We start from the raw sequence: 24,125 nt of genomic DNA, 5'->3' as shown, positions 1-24,125 counted from the left end.
AAATGCCACTTCTCCTTTAAAACTCAAGACAACAACTGTCTTCGGTGGAACTTGGTCTAAGCTGCTCCCCCAATGATCTGGATAATTTGATGTTCAGTATGAGGGAGGGGCATGGAGGGACCATCTGGAAATTCTTGCAATAGAGATTTTCAAAAGAAGAGCGTCCCAGAAGCCAGAAGCCACATTCTATTCTTTCTGTCTGACCACATCAGTTCTGCAGGTTGTTTTGGGGATATGGTGTCACCCCAACATCTACTTCTCCTTAAACAGCTATAATACAATTTTAAAATTGTTTTGGAGAGGAAACAAACTTCAAGCAATCCATACCAGAGCTGAGGAGATGGCTGAGTCAGGAGAGTACTTGCTAGGCAAGCATGGGAACCTGAGGTTCGATGTCCATGATACATATTAAAAAGTCAGGTGTAGTGACAGTACATGCATTCCCAGCACTGGGGAGTCAGAGACAGGTGGGTCACTGAGGCTCCATAGCTAGCCCAGGGTACTTGTCAGGTTCCAGGTCAGTGAGAGACACGGTCTCAAAATAGTGGACAGTGTCTAAGGCAGTGGTTCTCAACCTTCCTAATGCTGTGACCCTTTGATACAGTTTCTCACGTTGTGGTGAGCCCCCCAACCATAAAATTATTTTTATTGATACTTCATAAGTGTAATTTTGCTAGCGCTATAAACCACTGTAAATATATGCTATGCATGATATGTGACCCCAAAGGGATCATGACCCACAGATTGAGAGCATTTGTCTAAGGAATGAAACCCATACCTTACCCACAACCCCACACAGAGATACGAACGCAAGATCAAGATCAATACTAGACATTTTAAAATCCGCTTGATATCTTTTGACCATGCAGGAATTAAAAATAGAGTTTCCCCGAATCCACATGTGGTATTAGAGCTCCAACAAATCTAGCCTTCTTAGGCACCCGCATACATGTGGCATTACACACATACAGAGACGCAATGCGTACTCATATGTAAAAACTAAGGCAATAAAAGCCCAGGTCCCCATAGAAAGGGAGCGTGGAAGAGCAAAAGTCATTCAGCATTAGCTAAGCCTTGCGCTCTCAGCGAGGAGCTTTTGATTGCTTGTTAATATTTTGGAACAGCTGACATGGGGACCTATGGATGGAGGAGGAAGCCATCCCTGTCTAGTGGCTTGCTTGAGCTACTGTTACAGTTCATCCCACCTGTGCCCGTCAGTTCCCTTCTACTCTCTTCCCATGACAGACAGGCTCATGTGTCTGCCTAACACTCTAAGCCAGTTATTAATAACAGCCCTGTGAGCTCTGCCTCTACTGAGAGCGTATGGTGTGCTTGAAAAGGAAGAGCCACCATTCCCGTGACTTTGGACTTGGCCTGTTGAACCCCAAACAGTAAGTGTTGTGTTTGTCTTTTTAAGTAGCGTTGGCAGAGGAGAGCTTAGTGTGACTCTTGCCTGCTCCTCCTAGGAAACAATGGCGGCTGAAACTTGCTGAGACTCACAAAACCTATTTCCACTGCCTGTATTTCAACATCGCTCCAGTTCCATGAGCCTGGTGAGAGGAGAGATTAACGAATTAGAATCCCGCCCCTTTCGTTTCAGGTTTGACTAACGGCAGGAGGAGCAGGTGATTAATAATACTGGATATAAATTGCTTGGCCAAGCCGTAGGGCTGCAGCTTGACACATTTTCCTGTGTTTTCTCTCCAGATAGAATCCCAGGGGTTTCAAAGGGAGTTTTCACTTACAAGAATCTATGTGGGGGAGCTGGAGGAGGCATGAGGCCCAGCTGTTTTCCCATGTTCTGGGTTTGGGTCAGAAAGAGCAGCCAGGTTGCACAGACCCATTGCTTACTAGTGTCATAACCAAAGGGCTTCGTCTTTGCTGCACCCTTTGTAATGGTTACTTATCAGAGGCTGGCGAAGTAGGTCATTGTGTTTGCTGTCTGGCAAGGGAGGATAATGGAATTCAGAAAGCCAGATGCCTTGCCCAGCCCTCATGAACAGAGCTGACACCTGATACTCCAGTCCTCCTTCGAGGCCATGTACTAGCATAGCTCTCTGCGTAGGTTGTGGGAGCGATATTACGGAGCATGTGTGCGCTTCTAGATAAAATCTTAGCAGCATTATTGTGATGAATCGGAAAGACACAGATATGGGCCAGGTAAGAGCAGTTGCAAAACTATACAGGGATTCAGCCTCCCTATTTAGGAACTGAAAATTGTTGCTTATCTTGCAGGGTTTTGGGTGTTTGCTAATGTCTATAAATAACCATGAATAGGAAAAACTATTTTAATGTTATCCATAAAGTCCCTCATCCGATGTATTTTCTCTTCAGAACTATCCACCATTTCGAATTGAATTTCAGAGCCTACAAACACCATACTTGATAGGAAACATTAGTCTGAAGAACAAGCTCATGTTGACCTGCCCCGCATTGGATGTCTTTGTTTTCAGAACGCTGTGTGCTCTATCAGTGTTGAGAGTGAATGGGAAGATCCTATCTTGCTTACAACTCAAGACTAAAGGCCCTACAGCTGGGATCAGAGATAGTGAGGCAGCTCCACCCCTGAGTCTCCTGCCCATTTGCCTCTGCTGTGCGCTTCTGGGAATCTCTTTGTTTACACGGAGTAGAGAGGAAGGTGGTTGGGACTCCAGAAGCAGGATGGGATTTGTGTTTTCCTCTGTAAGTTTACACTGGACAAAGGTGTATTGCATTTCTTCTGTGTAAAGGCACAGGACTGGCCCAGAACAGCCCATAAGCCATTCCTGTGGTAAGAGAAAAATGGTTATTTTATGAGGAACTCCAGTAAGAAAGTGGGCTTCTTCATAATTCAGAACTTTGGAGAACCCACAACCTGATCATAATCTTCATAATAGCTTGATGAGCTTAGAAAAAAATACTTAATGATAAACCTTGCTGGGAATGGGAGATGGTGGCCAAGTGCTTGGCACACAAGCTGAGGACCCGAGTTGAGCTCTCCAGCATCTGTATGAAGTTGAGTATGGAGGCAGGAGATGACTCAGTGGTTGAAATCACTTGCTGCTCTTCCAGAAGACCCACATGGTTCCAGAAGAACCCATGTGGGTTCCTGGCACCCACATGGTGGCTTACAACCATCTGTAACTTCAGTTCCAAGAATCCAATGCCTTCTTTCGGCCTCCATGGACTTGGTCCATGAACCAGGCATTCACTTGGGGCATAGACACACATGCAAGCAAACACCTATATACAGACAATTTAAAATGAAACAGACTGTGGTTGGTGGTGGTACATCCCTATAACCCTAGTGATGAGATAGGCCATGGAGACAAGCAGGTCCTTGGAATTCCCAGGCCAGCTTGCCTAAGCCAATCAGTGAGTTCTGGGCTCAGTGAGAGATTTTATTTTATTTTATTTAAAAAAAAAAGAGTTATGAAGAAAGACAGTTGATATTAACATCTGGCCTCCACACATACCTGCACATGGATACATGTGCACAAACAATGTAAATACCCTCACATACATGCACACACAAGCATGCACATACCCTCCACATGCATGCACACATAAGCATGCACATGGACACATGTGCACAAACAATGCACATACCCCGCACATACCAGCACACAAAGATACACCTCACCATCCCTGTGGTCACCAGAATAATTGAGGGTCGACATCGTTGCCAGTCCTGAAGGAAACCATGGTCTCATTTAAACACGAGATGGTGTTCTCCAGCCTTCTGCATTCTTAACTAAACCTCCCCCCAGAGAACATCCAAAAGCTCTCAGAAATTGTGCATACACTGAAGAGAATTTTACACCAGCAGCCGCGAACTGGTAGAAACGTGTGAGGCGAACCATGCAAGCAACCGAAAGCTTTTACCAAATGCTTTGGAGAACTCAAGGATTCTCCCCTCTCTAGTCCTCATTCCCAATCCAGCAATGACACTCGTTTGGGCAGTTAAATTCTGCGTGTAACACCCCCACCGCCCCCACCTCGCCCCACCCCCATGACCACCACTACCATCCAGTCCACCCGAATCCCCATACCTTTTTCCTCAGCCCACCTGGCGGCTGGATATCGGGAGCTGTTGCCTGTTGGGGTTCTCTTTCCAAGCCTGGTACCAAGAGTACTCAGCCAAAGCCTGGACGTTTCATTAGACCTTGTTTAAGAGTGCATTCTGTGAGTCATGGACAGGGTGGGAGCTTAGCGGACGATAATGTCCTGATCATTTGGATTGCAGACTGTTTCTAATACCACTCAACAACACCAACGTGAGCTGGAGAGATGGTTCAGAGGTTAAGAGCACACTGGCTGCTCTTCCAGAGGTCCTGAGTTCAATCCCCACTAACCACAACCATTTGTAATGAAATCTGGTGCCCCCTTCTGGCCTGCAGGCATACATGCAGACAGAATACCGTATACATAAATGAAAACAAACAAACAAAAACAAAAAACTGACATAATTTAAGGGTCAATGTATAACTTACTTAGTGTTGAGAATGTGGCAACTAGGAACTCCAAACCTTCAGGAGCCCCAGTAGCAGATGAGGAAGAGGACGCTTTTTCTCGTGAGTACAGAAGGGGTTTGTTTAGGGCCAGGATGCTGACTTTCAAGCATCAGGGGCATGTGTGGGGCATGGTGGCAACATGAAAGGAGAGATGTGAGTAGCATGGGAGAAAGAAAAGGGACGGAGATGGCTTGGAAGAAAAAAACATGGGCAGAGCGGTGAGAGCCAGGTCCAGTAACCCCTCTGCCCCCTGGCAGGCACCAGACAGTCAAGTGGCCTTTCCCAAGTGCTGCCAGCCAAAGCAGGGCTTTGCTGGCCGCGTCTCCATTGGCTTCACCCTCCTAGGGCTTTTTGCATGAGCCACTCCCTCGCTCTTCTGGTCGGGTGCTGAGAGGGGCCGGTTTTCTGATTCTGATGATTCATCTCAGTGGTTCCTGAGCACCAGGCGGCTTGCCGGCTCTCGGCTTTTGTTCTTATCAGCCCTGAGAAACTGCAGTGCTGAAGCCTACTGCCTTGGTGCCAAGCAGATTTCTTTGCCATTCTCAAGTCACAGCTTGTTCAGCAGATGACCTTGGAGAGATTATTGATCTCTCTGGGCTTTTAGTCTCTCCAACTAAGAGAGGACTCGTGTTAATTTCTAACAGCTGGTGTTTCCTGAGCCTGACCTCAAAGTGTGGAGGGTCAGTTAATGCTGGCCATGAAGTAAATCATACAGATGCCTGCCAGGCGGGCGTTATTTTTCTCTCTGTTCTCCCAGATAAAGTAACTTCCCTCTTCCAAAGGCCTAGAGAGCCAGCCAGGATCTAAACCCGTTCCATCCAGCTCCAGATCCTCCTCTTCCCTTCTCCTTATTCACTGCCCAAATGTGGCCAAACACGCCTTTGTTCTCAGTTCAACTTTACTTTGTCAAATTTGTTGTGTGACCCTGACCCGCCAGATAGTTCCTGTGTTCCCTCGTGTTTTACATTACAGGGAACTTTCTGGTTCTATGTTGGCCTGAATCAAAAATGAGGGGTCGGGGGGATGACAAAGGCAGATTCTTTACAAATAATAAACTCGGGTGAAGCAGAGACCAACGGCTTTAAATGTCAGAAGGTTGCTAGGCAGTTGTGGCACCAGCTCGGCAAACAATGACCAGTGGCCCTGGCCAAGTCTGTCCCTCTCAAGAGTTCATGTAGCAAAATGAAAGGGCGATGAAAACAGAGCTCGTTCTGGTGCCGGCGTCTCTTTAATACTTTCACTACTAATTATTTAATCATTTTTTCTTAGCTAGAAAGGAGAAAATCACCTTGAAATTAAGTCGTCATCAGTAAGCAGGCTGCGGCAATCAGGGCTGCAATCACTGTAATGCCGTAGGTTCTTCTCCTGTTTTCAGGCAGGTTTTTCTCCTAACCAAGGTTCACCCTGATGAAGGCCGTCTTTGCTCTGTATCAAGGGCCTCTCTGATGCGATTCAGCTTCGGGCATCCTTGAATGGGGCCTTAGTCAGCCCAGAAAATACAGCTGGAGCTGACAGTTCAAATTTGATAGAGCTTACAAATTCTGTTCACTATTGAACGTGCATACGTTCCCAGTGAATTCCCACATCACTGGAGTTTGGGACCCTTAGTGGCTGCAGATCTTTATGCTGTCATTTAAATGACTGCAGGTCACGGCATCCTGGGTCAAATGTTTGTGGCCTGCCAGTGGCTTGACTCAGTTCCCCAGTTACAAGCCAACATAAAAAAATAAATTAGAACAAAAACATCTAAACAGATTTTCATAGGATTGCTCAAGTTCAAAAAGACAATCTTAGTGAACACAACCCTCACTGGAGTGCAGAGCCCTTTCCAAATCGAGACAAGTTGAGCACTTTCAACCTTGGGGTTGTTCTTGTTTAAAAAGTTTCCTGAGAAAAGTAGTCTATGTTTTTCCCACTGTGATTTTCATCTGAACAAGGCCAGTAAGTCTTCCAAAGAGGTGTCTGTTTTGAACGCATGTATGATGTCAGCGCTGGTGGAAAACCAGAGAGTGTCACAGACTGTCTGGCCTGTTACCCAGGATCAGCACAGTGCCCCCACCTTCTAGGAACCTGGACCTGTTGCTGTGGGGCCATGTAGGTGACAGACATGGCAAGATCAATTCTGCCTGAGTTCAGGACGGAGCACCGAAGAAACAATGTGCTGGGGCAAACAAGTGGGCCCTCCTCCTATGGCAATGCAGACTCTCAGGGTGGACAAGGACCTGAACAGTTCATGTGAAGGTCCTGAGGGAACCTGTGAGTGTTTTGCTGAAGGGCAACATGCTAGGCTATGACTAATAATTACTGCTATTGAGCCTTATGTATTTATTTTCTAGACACAAATAGTCACTGAGATGGCTCATCATCCTAAAAGGAAGATGCTCTTGCCACCTCAGGTTACAGAAGTGCTTGCTGATGCCAGGGTTCAGTGTAACTGGCTGAGGTCCTACGGCAAAAGGTAGCCCTGAAGCTCAAATCTCGTCAGTCTTAATCTCGGCCTTTCTCTTAGCCTCCATGGCCTATGGTCATTCTCTTGCGTCTAGCGAATGTTCAGGAGCAGGCCAAGGAGGGGAACACTTCGGGTGTAAGGGACAATGGTTACAAACGAGATGACGAACAATACCTGGTGGCATACTCATGCTGTCTTAGCACTTGGGAAGTCCAGGAAGAGTGTCAGTTTGAGGCCAGCCTGGGCTACATTTGGAGTCCAAGGCCGGTCCGTACTACAAGGTAAAACCAAATCCAACAAAACAACTTCCAGCTGACCTCATTGTGAGGCAGTGATCGTGACCTGTGGTCTGGGAATGTCTCACTGGCTGAGGGTAGATTGCCCAAAAGACACGGAAAAAAAAAAACCCCTCTTCACCATTATAACTCAGGGTTGTCAGGCTCCAAGTGCACCCGATTGTCCCACAGGCCATTCACATTTATGGAAAGGAACCTGAACCAGCAAAGGAATGTGGCTAGTAATGTCCCCTAGCCTGATAGGTGTCCCTGGCAATTATGACCCTTTCTGAAGCAACTTCTCATCCAAAAGCATTACCCAGTTTGTGGAGTTGAAAGTGTGCCGTGTGGAGGCTAGCGTTCTGGATGTGTCTGGATCTACCCCAGGAGGCTAGCAGCCGTGGGCTACAGGGTGTCCCACAGTTTCCCAGGGTACATGGAAGAGCCCGACTCACTGCAGACCCTCGGTGAATGGAGTTTACTGCGGTGGCAGTTTTCATGGTCTCACTCTTCAGCGCCTGTCTCAAGGGAACTTTGGTGAATATTATCTTAGCTGTTGGATGGAGATGAAGACACAGGGTTAGAAAGCTCTCGCAAAAAGGAAATATTTTTGAAGCGTGACTCACGTGTTTAAGACTCTTCACTGAACTCAAGGAAAAGTGTTTTTAGTAAAAGGGACTCACAAAGCATGTACTGTTCTTTGTCTTGACCAAAAGAAAAAGAAGTCCACACCTGAGGACGGGGAAAGGGATGACTGAAAGAGAAGTGTGAATCAGAAACGCTATCAGGTTTTTTGTTGGTTTACTTATTTTGCTAGGGGAACTAAACAGTTAGAAAATATAGTTTTCTTGTGGTCCCAGGAGTCAATATTATTTCCCTATGAAAATAAGGTATTTGTGGTGTTGAGGCAAGGGCTTGCAAGCTGGGAGCAACAGGAAGGAGAAACTGATCTTTGGGAACCGAGCGCCGTCGTCATCCATTCCCATCCATCTCATTCTGTCTTTGGAGGATGCCACTTGCTGATCTGCCCCATAAAAAATGGAACCTGGCGACGAATTACATCATTTGCACCAATGTCTTGATGGAGCCAATGGACAACTTCAAAGTTTATAAGACTTCATCGTCTATTATCTCTTACATATTTTTAAAATCTATGTATTCTTATTTTATGTGCATTGGTGTTTTGCCTGCACATATGTCTGTGTGGGGGTGTTAGATCTTGGAGTTACAGACTGTTGTGAGCTGCTATGTGGGTGCTGGGAATTGAACTCAGGTCCTCTGGAAGAGCAGTCAGTGCTTTTACCCGCCGAGCCATTTCTCTGACCCTTGTTGCTTCTATTTTTAATATAGTAGTCTATAAAATGCTATACAAACTCCCCTGGGCCTCTGAAAATGGGGAAAAGACAAGCAGAAGGGTTTATGTTGGGGGCGGGTTATTTTTGTGCTTCAGTGTAAAATAAACTTGACCCCAAATAACCTTGAGCATCACAACAGAAATCGAAGGTCCTGTCTTATGATTTTAAAACACATTTGAGATAAGAATAAGATCGCGAGAGGCTGATAAGGCATGCAGCAAAATTACACATAAATTTCAAACAAGTCAGCAAGTTAAAAATTGATGCGACTAAATAGCTTTTCCCAGGTATACTCTTTATATCCCAAAGTAGAAAAAAAATTGCTATCAAAGGATTGTGATAGTCAAGGTTTTAATCCAAGGTAAAAGCTGTGTATTTTCATGCTGACACTGTTGATACGGGGACAAACAAACTTGTATCTACTAGGGATTCAGATCTAGAATCAAGGGGAAGAGACAAACAGGACACGGCCAAGTTCCTGTTTGTCATGGGTGTTTTGAATGAAATGGGAACATGTTTGTTTGGTGAGTCTATCTCTGATATATTTTCATGGGAGCAAGCATTTCACTGGCAAATCTAATGTTCCTTTTTGTTCATAGTTTTGTAGTGATAGTTTAGCGAAACCGATCAATATGGACTACTTTTTTACTTTTCAGCAGAGCGGGAAAAATGCTATGAGGAAAATAACCTTTTCTGGTTACCCAAGATTGGAAGAACAATAGCCTACTGACTCAATGGACTTGAGAAATGGAAACAGCTTGGGAGATGGGAATCACCCATGGGCCTTCCACCTAAGCGTAGATATGCTGGCCACTGTCTGTGTGTGTTATTTCTCCCTTGCCTTTTGTGAAGTCCATTGTAAATGCAGAAGGGCACACAAAACTCATATGCACAAGGTTTCCTTATTTCTTTTGTGTGTGGAGGGGTTGATTTTGGTTTTTTTTTGTTTTGTTTTGTTTTTTTGTTTTTTGTTTTTTGAGACTAGGTCTAGCTATATAGCTCAGGCAAGCCTGGAACCTACTATGTAGCCTAAACTAGCCTCAAACTTAGGCTCTTCCAGAGTGATCTTTTGTTTGTGTTTTAACAAATAAAGCTTGCCTGAAGATCTGAGTGCAGAGCTAAAGGCCAGCGAGTGGTGGCTCACACCTTTAATCCCAGGGCTCGGGAGAGGGAGGTAGAGGCAGAGGAAGCTCTGTGAGTTCAAGGTCACCCTGGGCTGCAAGAGACTGAATATGTCTGAAAGAAAAATAGAGCTCAAACAAAGGTGACCCCAGCACTGGGGAGGTAGAGACAGGAGTGATGTGACTGGGCTGAGAAAGGAATATAAGGTGGGCGGAGACAGGAGCTCAGTGCACTCTGAAGATGCAGTCTGAGGAGACAGTCTAAGGACAGGATCGTCCCTTCGGTCTGAACACTGGTAGAGGTAAAAGGTCTTTCTAGCGGCTGGCTGCACTGCTTCTCTAATCCTTAAAGATTCCACCTCCTAATATTTGACCCTGGGTTCTATTTATTAAGACCAATTAGAATTTGTGCTTCAATCTTCCCACAGCATGCTCTATGCACAGGATAACAAATAGTTTAAAAGTAATGTGAGTGTATTGACAAGAAGTTAGACCCTGCTGGAAGCTCTTGCCTGTCCCTCTTAGTGACCTCCGCCCTGTGATGGGTGATCGTGATGGTTAACATTAGTACGTTTGGAACTACCCTGGAGACACACTCTGGGCAGATTTTTAAAGGTGCTTTCAAAGAGGTCTATATGAAGATAGAAGACCCTCCCAGAATAGGGATCGCTACATCCAACAGACTGAGTTCAAAGGAAGAAAATGAGTTGAGGGCCAGTATACTCTCTCTTTGCTTCTTGACTGCAGTTACAGAGTGACCAGCTAGTTGCTCATGTTTCTGCCTCATCATGATGGACTGCATCCCCTCAAACCATGAGATCTAATAAACCCCACTCCCTTAAGTTGCTTCCTTGTCAAGTATAGTGTTATGATAAGGAGAATGTTAGCTCAGTAACCACTTCCTTCTTCATATTTACCTTTAAACCACTATTACATATATATACTCCTCAACCGGACATGGGGCCCACGCTCCCTGCTTTATGTGAAGGTGCCAGCACTGTCTTTGCTTTCGTCCCTTGCTTTGTGAGGTTTGGTTTTTGTCTTTATAAGGCTCATCCTAACCTTGTCTATCTCTGGTTCAGTTGTCGTTGCAATATTGCTTTCCGCTTGATGTCTACGCCACCATTGATCCCTGCCTCCGTGGTTGTAGGGACAGAAATTCCCGAGTGAGTGACATCCTGAATGAATGTGTGCTGTCAACATGGGCATGGCTGTGTCAAGGACCTGGGAGCCTCAGAGAAAAGAGTGAAGCCTGCTCCCCTGGAGTGAGGCTCAGAGGGCAATGGGATGGTGGTGTGTCTGCGGAGACTGTCTGCTGTAACTTTCTCTCCCTGGACATTTGTGGCGTGAAGACTGCTCCTCTACAGAGCCTGCCCCTATTGCAATTTGTTAAACCTGTGCCTTGATCCAGCTGTTCACCACGACCCTGCCTCCTTGTCTATCTCTGTGCAGTAACCCTTCCTCCTTGTCTATACATCTGTAATGACCTCGTCGCCCTTCTCAGCTCTATATAAATACCCTGAGCTTCTGGAATGCTGTGGCTTCTGCAGCCAAGAGCCCAGACCACCTGATCCCAGCTTGTCTGTTTGTGGCCCGATCTGTCTTTTCTTCATTCACTTACTGCCCAGTCAGGTCGAAGGCCCTAGAAGCCATGCCTGGACATGGCACCTAGGCATTTTTGGATTGACTCCAGTAAAGATACTATGAAGATCAGTAAAGATACTATAAAGCCATGTGGTTCTTTCAAAGAGTACGATGCATAGGAGTCTACAGGGTATTGTGGCCACTCTAAAATATTTAAGCATCATCTCCTAAGTGATGTTTCTATGTTTCATATGTGCATTAACCATCATTTTAATGGATATATTACGTTCTATCCATGGCTGAATAATGGCTTAGTGGCCATTCCTATTTTCTAATTTATCTTACGTAATTAAAATAATTTCGATTTTACCTGTATGTATTTACTTGGTGAAAGTGTTAAATATCTGATTTATTTCCCATGACCTTGGCCTCTTTGCCTGGTGTGGAATAGAGATGGAGACCCCACCCCCACCCCCTGCATCCCAAGCTTTCAAACTTCCTGTCTCTCAGCCCCCACAACTGGAAGACTCCAAGTCCGATTCTGACAGGCTGAGTTGCAAAAAAAGGGTGGGTATGCTCAGAACACTGTTTATAGGTGCTAAACCTTGAAACAGGGATGAACTTTGGATTTAGACTCAGAGCCTGTACCCAACAAAGATCATGTATATAAAAAAAAAATTCAAACTCTGAAGAAAAAGAACTTTACTCTTCATTGGTCCCAATAACTTTTGAAAAGTGGTCACTGACTCTGTGCAGAGAAATAGCCTATCAGAGAGCTGGGGTGATTGGGGCAGAAGAAAACCCGCAATGGGCACTGTTGAGCACAATGTCTTTATGTTCAAGACATGAAGTACGGGAAGGATAATTACATGGTTGAAGGGCATAACGACCATAATTTACAGCCCTTTGTTATTATAAATCCACTGCCCTATTTCTTACTTTGTAAAATATTTAAAATTTAATATTTAAAAATCAGTCCTGCCGTCTTGTGAGCTATGGTCTCTTACATGGAGATGTGTTTAAGCTTTGCTGTGAGGATATTGAAGCATTTGTTCAGCTATTACTTCAAGGTAATTGTTTCTTTAGAAAGTGTGGTGGATATTTCCCCTACAAGGGAAATCCTTCAGTTTGACTTGGTATTTCTTTTTCAGTTTTCAGTTTCTAAGCCACCCAATTCTATCTTAAAATAAAATTATAATGTCCTTGTCTCCCGTCTTCAGCGATTCTCCCTGTCAAGTCCTGCAGCGGTTTCCTGTGCAAGCTGCTGCACTTCTGCTTGCCGAACCACAGTGGAGTCCAATTAAGCCTTCCATGTGCTTTGACACAGGGACCGAGGTTGCTAGGCGAACACCTGTGCCCACGGCACTTTGGTCCTGCGAAAGCTGGAGAGGAGAGTTGGAAACCGGTCGAGCCGTGCTGCCTGCTGCTGCCCGAGGATCTCAGGTGAGAAATGGCCTCACTCGCCATCTCTGTTTCTCCAGCACCGATCTATTCTCATTCTTTCCTGATTTGGGGATGAATGGAAAGGTCCCCAAGGCAGCCCTGACGGAGGACAGCCAGGCTGGAGGCTCGAGCTATGGGAGGAAGGGAAGGATGCTCCTGAACCTGTATGTGTCTCTTGCTCCACCTCCTCTTTGGCTGAAACACAGGCAAAAGAAATGGCTGAGTGCAGAAAAGACTTGGTGCTTACTCTGCGCGTGACTGCTGTGTAACTCTGGTAAGATGTTCCCTTCTGGGAGATTGCAGCATGGAGCCAGTTGGTGCAGAAATGGAGGAAGATTCCTCAAAGTGGGAGGAGATCTGAGCTCAGCATTCATCTGTCTCTCTTAGTTCCCACCTTGCCTTTTTTAGCTTTGAGTGAAGAAAACTGTCCATTGAAAGGGCTTACCGGGCAAACCTTGCTACTCTGTTCAGGTCTTTGTGGTCCTTTGAGAGGGTGTACAGAGTCTCGGTTTAAGGCTAGGAAAAGGGTTCACTTGCCTGCTCATTTTCTGGAAAGGAAGTTAGGAATGGTGTTAGCCCCGCACTAGATGTATGATTAAAAAGTTGCTACAGCGTGGGAAACCAGTCATGGCGAAACTCTGTTTAAGATTCCAACTATTCAGAACAAAAATGAAACAGACAAAGGCTTCTATAGCTCAGAGATGTGGAGGACAGGACCAAAACATACAAAAGAGAGGCCCGGAGGAAAGTTCCAGAAATTGGAAAGACCCTGCGCCATTCAGTTTTGAAAGATGCTGTTATGACTTGCATTCCCCCATGTCTTCCTCTGCTTCTCTCATGGGAATCCCGGGTGGCAAGTCAGACGGCATAAATAGGGAATGATCATTCAGGAAGCCTCTTGACCCATTCCTTGTAGAGCAAACGACAAGTTTGGCATGCAGAAAAACAACCCGTGACCAGGGGCTAGAGAGACGACTTGGTGGTTAAGAGCACGTACTGCTTTTCCAGAGGACCCCAGTTCAGTCCCCAGCATTGCAGATGGTTCCCAACTGTCTCTAACCCCAGCTATGGGGGATCCAAATCCCCCTCTGGCCTCTGAGGGCCCTGTGCTCATCTGCATATACCTCAACACTTGCATAAATTTAAAACTAAATCCTAAAAAGCAAAATAACAAGCAACAAACCAATGACTATGGCATAAATTCACCAAAATGAGTGGGAAAAATATTTACTTCCCTGGTTGGCTACAAATAGGAGAGCATTCGTTCCTTAGAAGGCTTGTCTTCACCAAAGAAATAAGGAATATAATATGCTTCCTGCAGGGTGCTGATTGCCCTCTTTTTATTTTCTAGGGAGCAAGAATATCTGAATATGAGTGGTAGAAACTGGATATTAATGTCTACAACTTCACCCCAAAGCCTGGAAGATGAAATTCTGGGACGGCTTCTGAAAATTCTATTTGTTTTGTTTGTTGATTTAATGTCCATTTTATATGTAGTTATAACTTCCTGAAAGCCTGACATCGTTCACTCTGTATGTTTCCAACTAAATTCCAGTGAATAAAGACCTACATTTTAGTATGATGAGTGGCCTTAAGTCGGTGACATACCAATTTATTCTAGAAATGAAACATTAGGATGATCACAACAAATGAGTTTCTTAGTTCTTGATGGTCTACAAATAAGATTCACATGAATTGAAGCAGGAGCTCTTTGTGTGGAACTTTCACACTGTTAAGAATAAAACATTAGCCGGGCGGTAGTGGTGCATGCCTTTAATCCCAGCACTCGGGAGGCAGAGGCAGGCGGATCTCTGTGAGCTCGAGGCCAGCCTGGTTTACAGGAGCTAGTTCCAGGACAGGAACCAAAAAGCTGCGGAGAAACCCTGTCTCGAAAATAAAAAAAAAAAGAAAAAAGAATAAAACATTATCCAGGCATGGTGGCGCAAACCTTTAATCCCAGCACTCAGGTGGACCTCTGTGAGTTCGAGGCCAGCATGGTCCACAGAGTGAGTTCCAGGACAGCCAGGGCTACATAGAGAGACCTTGTCTCCAGCTTCTTCTTCCCTCCAAAAAGGAATAAAGCATTGATTTTTGTTCTTTGAACATCACTGGTATGTAGGATACTGAGTAAAGCCAATAGGTAAAATCATGAGTGGAGTTGACTTTCTAAGGATCTCACCATTCTATTTAGGGGGTCACGAATGTATGGGGGCATGAGTGTATCCATCCCTGTGCCTCGAGCCAGAGGCTGGCTTTGGGTGTGCTCCTCTAGAGTGCCCCATCTAGTGTTCTTGACACAGTGTCTCTGGTTGATCCTAGATGCTTATTGTTTGGGCTGGACTACTCAGGGAGCTGTCCGGGCTCCTCTTGTCTTCCGGTACTGTGCTCACAGACATGCCCACCCTGAGGGTCCAGGTATCTTAACTTAGGTTCCCACGCTCACACATCAAGTACTATGAGTCATCCCAATGAGTCATCTTTCTGGGCCCTACGCAATTGTTTGAATGAGAACTGTCCCCCATAGGATATTTGAACACTCGGTCCGCAGGTGATGGCACTCTTTTCAGATGTTCCCAAGGGGTGTGTTTTGAATATTTATAGTCCCCCCCCCAACTTCTCATTCACCCTCTGCTTCATGCTTGGAGTTAAAGATGTGATCTCTCTGATTCTTCCTCCTGCTACCGTGCCTGCCTGCTGCCGTGCCTCCTCACTCATGATGGCATCAGCCTTCGAACCATAAGCCAAGTAAACTCTCCCTTCTATAGGTTGCCTTGGTCATGGTATTTTATCACAGCGACACAGAAGGGAAAGCTTGTCATTGTCTCTAACACAGCAAGCTTACACTTATGCTTAACATCCCAGACGCATTTACCTATACAAAGCAGGCAATGTAACAACAGACCAAAACCATAAACAATCTTACACATACTTATGAACTAATAATAATTTTTTTAACACGGTACAATTAAATAAATATTTCCACCATCACATACATAAGAGCTAGGGATAGAAATTCTTGAGAGAAGCGTGGTGGCTGTGGCACTTGCCTTTAATTCCAGAATTTAGGAGGTAGAGACAGGCAGATCTCAGTGAGTTCAAGGCCAGCCTGCTCTACAGAGTTCCCGAACAGCCAAGGCGACACAGAAAAACCTTGTCTCTGCAAAACAAACAAAAAACAATGCTTGCTAGAGAATCTGAGGAAAAGAGAGCCCACACACAGAGAAAGCGAGGTAGACAGACTGAAGCCTGTGTTAAACAGCTGCTGAGCAGTATTTACCATAGGTTACAATCGCCCAAGTGAACAGGTGGGGCCTGGCTATGTTTAGCCAATGAAGAAACTGAATCTCAGAGGCTGTGTGCCAGCTCTATGTCAAAGTGAGGATGTGGCAAAGCAAGGCCTCGATCCACAATATCACATTCCCTCCAAAGGTAAATAAAAGGACTTGAATAAGATAAGCTTGTTAAAACCAAATGCATGCTTGCCTTTTTTCTTTTTAACCACAATGCCCCACTCTGGTCTGTTGCTGTATTTTGTGTATCATTGTCCTAATTTATTGTCTCATTGCCCATTTGAAAATCTTTCATCAAGTTTAAGGAAGTTTAAATTTACTCTTTTCCCACATCCCAGCTGACAGTACGCTCGCTTTCTTCCGTAATTCCCGCATTTTCTAACAGCTGGTGTTAAAGTATAACCTTCGAATTGTTTCCTAAAGGCTTTAGAAACACAAAGGTCTGTCCTTTAGACCCTGGTTTTCATTTTGTTTCGTTTGGTTTTAGACGCACACGCTTAACAAAACTGTGATCTCTTCCACGGGACGGCTGTCTTCTCAGATTTGGTCCAGTCTTTAATATGAGGTTTCATAAGAGGCCTGATGAGCTGTGAAAGGAATTGGACCTTTGAGACATCTTCCCCGGCAGCCTCTTACCTAACCTTTTTGAGATGTTGGATATTTAACCAGGGAACGAATAGAGTCAAACTGAGCATGAAATGAAAGCTAACAAGGTCCCGCTCTTTCTCGACACTGTATTTTCAGACTTTCATATATGACTTCCTCCTGTATACACGATACAGTCCTCTTCTGAGCACCAGGGCTGCCTCTGCATATAAGTGGCCCCCTATACAAGGCCTGCATCTGCACATAAAGAGTCTTCTGCACACAAGGGCTTCTTCTGCACATAAAGGGTCTCCTGCATATGAGGATTTCTGCACTGGGACAGGAGTTTGGATCCCTGGAACCCACATTAATGCTATGCGAGTATGTGCCCGCCCACCTGTAATTAAACCCTTAGAAAAGTGGAGACAGGCGATCCCCAGGACGAGCTAGCTAGCCAGATTAACCATATCAGTGAGCTCTGGTTTGACTAAGAAACCCTGCCTCAATGACTAGGGTGAAGTGGGGTTGAGGATGGTTACCAACGAAAATTTCAGCCACCGCAAGCATGATAACACATATACAGGTGTGCCCGCACACTTGGAAACATGCATAGGTGCACACACAAATGGAAACATAGACAAAGGAAAGAAGCCTAGCTGTGTGAGCTCAGATACCTTCAGCTCCCATCAGTGGTCCTGGGAAAGGGATGTCTTCATGAATGACACCAGGATCTTCAGCACAGGCATGTATGTGTGCAGTCTGGATCGGGTAACAGGTTTGTTTGCTTGTTTTTTCTGGGGTGGATTGCGATGGCATTTCATAGAACTTAATGTCTCCCCATGTGGCTATAATCAAGGCTGGATTGAAGTAGACAGTGTTCCTTGACTTGTCACCAGTGAGTATTAACTACTGTGACTAAGCATAGTTATCATGGTGCTGTTCATTGCATAATCTCCTGGTACCGATTCAAGTGGCCTTGCGCCCGCCTCAGTTCTGTTTCCCTGGGAGAAATTGTCTTGAACTTGAGAAAAGTTCAGATCCGTGACTGTGTCTGCAGAAACTTACTTGCTTTTTTTTTTTTTGAAGACACAGTCTCACTATGGAGCTCTGACTGTTCTAGAACTTGATGTACAGACCAGGCTGGTTTTGAACTCACAGAAATCCACCTGCCTCTGCCTCTGCCTCCAGAGCGCCATCATGCCTAGTTTGCAGAAAACTTCTTCCTTATCAGCACCCGTGTCTAGAACCTTAGTGCCCTGTGCTGTGTGCTTCTATAGAGTTTATGAAGTTTAATATGTTTTGTTCAGCTGATTTGTTCTTATTTCCATTTATACAAGATTTCATGAGTGAGAAAACACAAGTCCGAAAGGAATTAAGTCAAAAGCTGAAGTTCCCACAGGGCGTCCTACCTGGGGGATGGTGCAGCCAGAAGATGAGGAATTCAAGACCCAGCTGCAGACACCTGCCGCCGAACCCTGCTCCGACCCTTCACCAGGACCCTGGCTCTGACCACTTCCCCTCAGCCGCGTTCCTAACTGCCATTGCTCTGCCCCATATCAGCTGGAGAAGTTCATGACCTCGCTGGTTCCTCTTCTGGAAGGCAAGGGGTTGGGATGCTAATGAAATGTCTCATTCCTAAACGCAAGGATCCCACGAGGAAAATGCAGTCATGTGAAAGCCCACAATGTGCTGACTGCCTGCGTCAGCCTCTCCGGAAGCAGAGGCTTCAGTCTGTGACGAAGGAGCAGGCACAGTCTCCGGTCATTGAGTTCCGTTTCTTTGTGTTTGTCTGTCAGCAGCGAGGCCGTGTGAAGAGAAGCCTCAGTTCTGCACTGAGTATGTAAACACAAGCATCTGTAAAATAGTTTTTAAGACATTTTTGTTTGAAAATTTCATACGTGCATCTAATGCATTTTTGTCATATCCACCCCACTTCTCCCTAACTTTTCTAAGGGTATAATTACAGGTGGGTGGCCACATGCCCGTGTAGCACTTATGTGGGGTCCAGGGATCCAAACTCCTGTCCCGATGCTTGCCCAGGAAGTGGTCCAGCTCTTTCCCAGTACCACACCTCACCCCTTCTCATTTTCTTGTCTTTTTAATAGCCCACTGGTTTCAATTTCTGCTATTAATATATTCATGAGTATGGGGCCATCCCCTGGAGTGTGGTTGACCTATCGGGGGTCCCACACTTAAAGAAATCGACTCTCCATTGAATCGCAGCTTCCTCCAAGTTTAAACATTCCCTCCAGGCCCCGGGGAAACTCATGAGCCTGTGGGGGGAAAGCAAATGGTCATATGACTGGGAAAACAGATCCTCGAACACTCTCCCAGTCTATAAAAGGATTTCATCAGGAGAGGCTCTGGTCAGCCTGGCTGCGGAGAGATTTCTCAGCCCCTGGAGCTGAGTGCAAGCTGTGCAGAGAACGACAGGGATGCAGCTTTTGGGAGTCGCTACTAATGTTAGGGTGCTCTTTTTGGTGTTGCAGCTGGTTTTGTGCCATCTCTGTTCCTGTAAGTAACCCTTCAACCATACTCCTGTTACAAACCCCAATAAGAGTGTATTAATCCACCAAGTTGGACTTTTTTTTTTTTTTACTTTAACCCTTCATTGTTGTTGTTTTTTATTCTTTTCTCTTTGGGGGGCCCACCACCCAGTTCCCAAATAAATCACACGGAGTCTTATTATTACTTATAAATGCCCAGCCTTAGTTTGGCTTACTTCTAGCCAGCTTTTCTTAACTTATTCGGGCTACGTTTTGCCTCTGGGCTTTTACTTCTCTCTATTTTTGTACATCTTTTCTTTCCCTCCTATTCTGTGTCTGGCTGGGTGACTGGGTGACCTACCCCTTCTTTTCTTGCTTTTTCATCCTTCTCTCTCTCTCTTTCTTCTTCTATTTATTCTCTCTGCCTGCCAGCCCTGCCTTTTCTTTCTCCTGCCTAGCTATTAACCAATTAGGTGTTTTAGACAGGCAAAGTAACACAGCTTCACAGAGTTAAACAAATGCAACATAAAAGAATGCAACACATCTTTGCATCTTTCCATTAAAGAAATATTCCACAGCATAAATAAATGTAACACATTTTAAAATAATATTCCATAACACAACATAGTTTTGCTTTCTAGGGTGAGAAGATGTGTGTGTGTGTGTGTGTGTGTGTGTGTGTGTGTGTGTGTGTGTATGAAGAGTCTGTTACATAGCCATAAGCTGTCTATAGCTTGTGAACCCTTTCCTGGTCAGGCTAAAATGCTGACTGTCTGGATCTTGTCCAGGCAACCATAGCTGCTGTGACTTCATGAACACAGCAGTCCTCTCGTGTCCAGAAGATGTTGTTTCTCTTGGGTCATTCCAGACCTCTGACTTTTACAGTCTTCCTTTTCCCTTCTATGGTGGTCCTTGAAGCTTGGGTGACATAGATGTCCCATTTGAGACACAGCACTTCATGGACACTTACTCTCTTAACTTTGACCAGTTATGAGTTTCTGGGTTAATGGCCATCCAGTGCAAAGGAACTTCTCTGATAAGGTCTGAGAGCTGCGGTAAGTTATGGTTATAGAGATAGGAACCTAGGTACTATGTCCATTGAACAACAACAACAACAAACATTGGTGAATTCACCCCCTGGGAACTGTGAGCTCCCAAGCATAGATTCTTGGTCAGATTTACAGCATCAGCCATGTGTTTCCTCCCGTGGAGCAATCCTTAACTCCAGTCAGAAAGTGGTTGCTTATCCGCATGACATTCATGCCAACAGCCATGGGCTATCTTGCCACACCACATTCACACCGCTATTGCAACCAGGGTCATACCTTGCCAAACTGGTCATGATTGTTGCTCACAGGGTTCACACCTGTTTATGGTCTCTCCACCACTGGCAGCCTGGACAGCACATTCCAGTACCATGAAAACTAGCCAGCATGGAGGAAGCATCTAGAGCTCAAAACCAACGTGATGTTTGCATATCCTGTGGCCAAAGTGTATGGTCTTCAGCAGTCGGGCCTTCCCTTCAAGCTCTGGTATGCCTTTGTTATTAGTCAGCGTTCTCTAAAGGAATAGAACTAATGAATACACACACACACACACACACACACACACGGACTTTATTAGATAGGCTTATAGGATATGTCCCAGTTAGTTCAATGCGGCCGTCTCACCTTTGAGAGTCCAAGAATCTGATAGTGGCTCAGTCCACAAGGCTGGGTATCTCAGCAGTACCCATTTGGTGCTGGAGTCCCAGAGAGTTCACAGAGAGCTGTTGCTCTCTAGCCTATGTTGGAAGCCCAAAGAAGTTGGTTCTAAGACCAGCAAAGAAATACCTCAGCAACAAGATGGATGAACTTGGCACCGAGAGTGAGGGCAAGCAGGCAAACATCAAAGTTTCCTCCTGCCATATTCAAGTCCTTTATCTGGGCTGGCACCAGAAGGTGTCACCGCCTAAAAGGGGGTGAGGTGGAGGGTCTTCCTGTTTCAGATAATATAACCCAGGAAATCCCTCTGTCACTGCTCTAGTGGGCAGCCCAAACCCGGAAGAGTGGAGTCTGAAAATGAGGTAAGCTGAAGTCTTACACAACAGCCAAGACTTATAAACTCAGACAGTTTATATTCCGAGGATTAGGGTCGTATAAGTTAAGTCACAAGGGACACCTGTGCTTGGAAGTACTTTCGTGTAACAAAAGTGAGCAGCAGCGTGTCTTCCGCAGCACACTACTGACTACACCTGGGAGGGGCCCCAAAGCACATTCCAAGAACAAATCCGTGTTCTGGAGAAACAGCTTACAAAAGTTGTGTCCTGTTTACTTGGAGTCTTCGTGCAAGCCCTCAGAAATCTCCTCACACAGCTTCCTTCACGGTGAGAAATATTCCCCACAGGCTAGAGTGTTCAAAGAACTGGTCCCCAGTCGACAGTAGGACTTGAGAAGGTTCAGGAGGTGTATCTTTGCTGGTTGGAAGGATATCACTGGAGAGGGCTTCAGGAGTTTAAAGACTTGAGACATTTCTAGTTTGCTCTCTGCTTTATGGTTCCAGTTAAGGATGGGAGCTCTCAGCTCCCTACTCTGGCCACCATGCCTCCCTGACCTATCTAGCCGACACAATGGATGCTTATTTCTCTGGAATCATGAGCCAAAATAAACTTCTTCTGTAAGTGACGTTTGGATGTGGTGTCTTATCACAGCAACCGAAAAGGAGCTAATTTGCCCTCACTGACGTGCGTAACAACCTGCATTTCGGTTGATTCTGACACAGTCAAATTGACAACCTAGATTCGTCATCACAGCAGCCAAGAATGATGACAAAGGTTTGTATTGTTTTTTGGGACACCCGTGACTGAAAGCACAAGGGGGAAGCATCATTTTACCTACATCACCAACGATTAAAAACCCAGAGACAGAAATTGGGGTTCAACACGAAAACCATAAAAGCAAAGCAACCAAGCCACTAGAGAAGTCTTAGCTCTACCAAGGCTGGGCTACCATAAACTAAGCAGACTAAGCCTTTCTCTCTCCCCCCATTTTATATTCCCTCTAGTGCTGGGACCAAAGACTCCCTAGGCCTGGGACTAAAGACGTGAGCCACCACCACCTGGATTTGTTTCTGAATTGATCCTGTGTAGGCCAGGGTAGCCTTGAACTCACAGAGATCCATCTGCCTCTGTCTCCCAAATTCTGGGATTAAAGGTGTGCGTCACCATTACCTGGCCTCTAGTGGCTTTAGCTTTGCATCTGGTCTGTAGGCAAGATTTAACGTACCCTTATACTTACCCCTGGCACAGGGCTTTTTGTTAGTCAGCCTATTGGCTTTCTGCAGTAGCATTATCCCACTCCAACTAAACTCATAGATCTACACCTGAATCTATGAAGCTTCTAAAAATAGGTTTCCATACAGCTGTTTCCAACATCTCCAGTGTTAGATATCCCTTTCTCTATCCCTCTACTGTCCTACCCACCAATCGCTTTCCCCACCCCCTACTCCTATTCCTATCCCTCTCCCCATACCCCTTCTCTTCCCTCCCCTCCCATCTCTCTCCCTACCCCTTCCTCTGTCCTACCCACCAATCGCTTTCCCTACCTGCTGCCCCTACTCCCACCTCTCCCTTCCTCCCTCCCTCCCCTGCCCTCCCCTCCCATCCTTCTCCCCACCCCCTGCCCCTACTCCCATCTCTCCCTCCCCTGCCCTCCCCTCCCATCCTTTTCCCCATCCCTTACCCCTACCCCATCCCTCCCTCTCTTCTCTGCCTTCCCCTCCCATCCCTCTCCCTGCCCTCTCCCCAGCCCCTCCTCTGCCCTCCTCTCCTCACTTAAACCTCTATCCTCATTTTCTGTCTTCTCCCCTTCATATTACCAGTGTTCTGCTATCCTCTCTTCCTTAACATAAAGTCATTTTTCATGTGAAAATTGAAATACAAGTCACAGAGAAGCCTCCAATTTTATTCTCGAGCAGACTGTTTCCAAAGCCTCCAAAGATGCCCCTCTGGAACATATGCTGCTTCCTTGAGCTTAGGAATACTTCTGGGTGACCAGCACTGAGAAGCACTCAGTAACAAAGACGGTAGATGCTCTAACATTTGAGTGCCCTCTTGAAGTATACTTAAGGGCAATAAGGCAGAGAGCTGTTGCGGGAAGGGAGGACAATCCCTAGCCCCAGGGGATATGTGCTGGGGATAAAACACTTTAGTCGCTGCTGGGGGCCAGGTTTGAGGTAAAAGGTCAGTGTGGTGTGTTGGTGTGATGGCTCATACCCCAGTTATTGTTCTGGGCCATTGTTTGCGTGGCTGTTTGATGATCTTACCAGGAGCTCCTCTACCTGCTGAACAGACTGTGGGCAAGGTGCCACGTGGGCCAGCCCAAGGCCAGCTGCAAGTTCAGACTTATTTATAAACTGCAAGACAGTCCCCAAACATGCTCTACTGTGTGACCTGGGACTGAGGTTAGGGGAGATTAACATACAAGCTTCCGAAGCCCTTTGTTGCCAACTGGGTCTCCAGTGTAAGTCACTTGGGCCTCCAGCCAGGAGGTGGCTATCGCCGGAGCCTCTAAGTGTCATGCCTCAGACTCCTGTAAAGGGGAGCTCTTCCGACAAACAGGTTCACTTTTGCACCTGTGTTTATGAAATTATTTTTCTATATAGAGAGTATTTGCTCAATATATACTGTCCCCTTTCCAACCCACACTGCTAAGCCATCTTCCCAGAGAGCAGTCTTATTCTGGGCATTGAATATGAATGCTGTGATTTCATATATAGTCTTTCTTTCTGGGTGCCTTCTTTCACTTAACACAGTTTTTCAACGTTCATCATGGAACGGTATGTATGCATCAGTATGCTTTCATGGCAGAATAGTATTAACTGTGTGGATATGATATGTTCTGTTTATTTATTAGTCTGAGAATATTTGGATTGTTCCATTTTTTGGCTACTACAAATAATGCTTCTATGAACATTTGTGTACAAGTCTTTGTATGTTTCACTTCTCTTGGCTAAATCCTCCAGAGTGCAATTAGTGCATTTTATGCAAACCCAATCCCTAACCTTT

General features: G+C 45.6%; 1 protein-coding gene across 5 annotated transcripts; it reads left to right on the top strand.

Annotated features, from left to right (window-relative positions):
• Nucleotides 1-1,286: 1,286 nt before the first annotated feature.
• Mrln (myoregulin) lies at nt 1,287-14,305 on the top strand. Of its 5 annotated transcripts, none has more exons than XM_075978850.1 (4): nt 1,287-1,391; nt 12,605-12,720; nt 12,927-12,994; nt 14,072-14,305. In XM_075978850.1, the coding sequence occupies exon 4, from the start codon at nt 14,091-14,093 to the stop codon at nt 14,229-14,231; it is 141 nt and encodes a 46-aa protein (XP_075834965.1). In that variant the 5' UTR covers nt 1,287-1,391; nt 12,605-12,720; nt 12,927-12,994; nt 14,072-14,090; the 3' UTR covers nt 14,232-14,305. The 5 variants fall into 5 exon arrangements, with proteins under 5 accessions (XP_075834965.1, XP_075834962.1, XP_075834963.1 ...); XM_075978847.1 differs by lacking the exon at nt 12,927-12,994 and adding an exon at nt 1,467-1,553; XM_075978848.1 differs by lacking the exon at nt 12,927-12,994.
• The last annotated feature ends 9,820 nt before the right edge of the window (nt 14,306-24,125 follow it).

The sequence above is a fragment of the Microtus pennsylvanicus genome, chromosome 7, assembly GCF_037038515.1.
Source record: "Microtus pennsylvanicus isolate mMicPen1 chromosome 7, mMicPen1.hap1, whole genome shotgun sequence".
NCBI lineage: Eukaryota > Metazoa > Chordata > Mammalia > Rodentia > Cricetidae > Microtus > Microtus pennsylvanicus.
The sequence above is the reverse complement of the archived record's forward strand: the minus strand, read 5'-3'. Positions and strand labels throughout refer to the sequence as shown.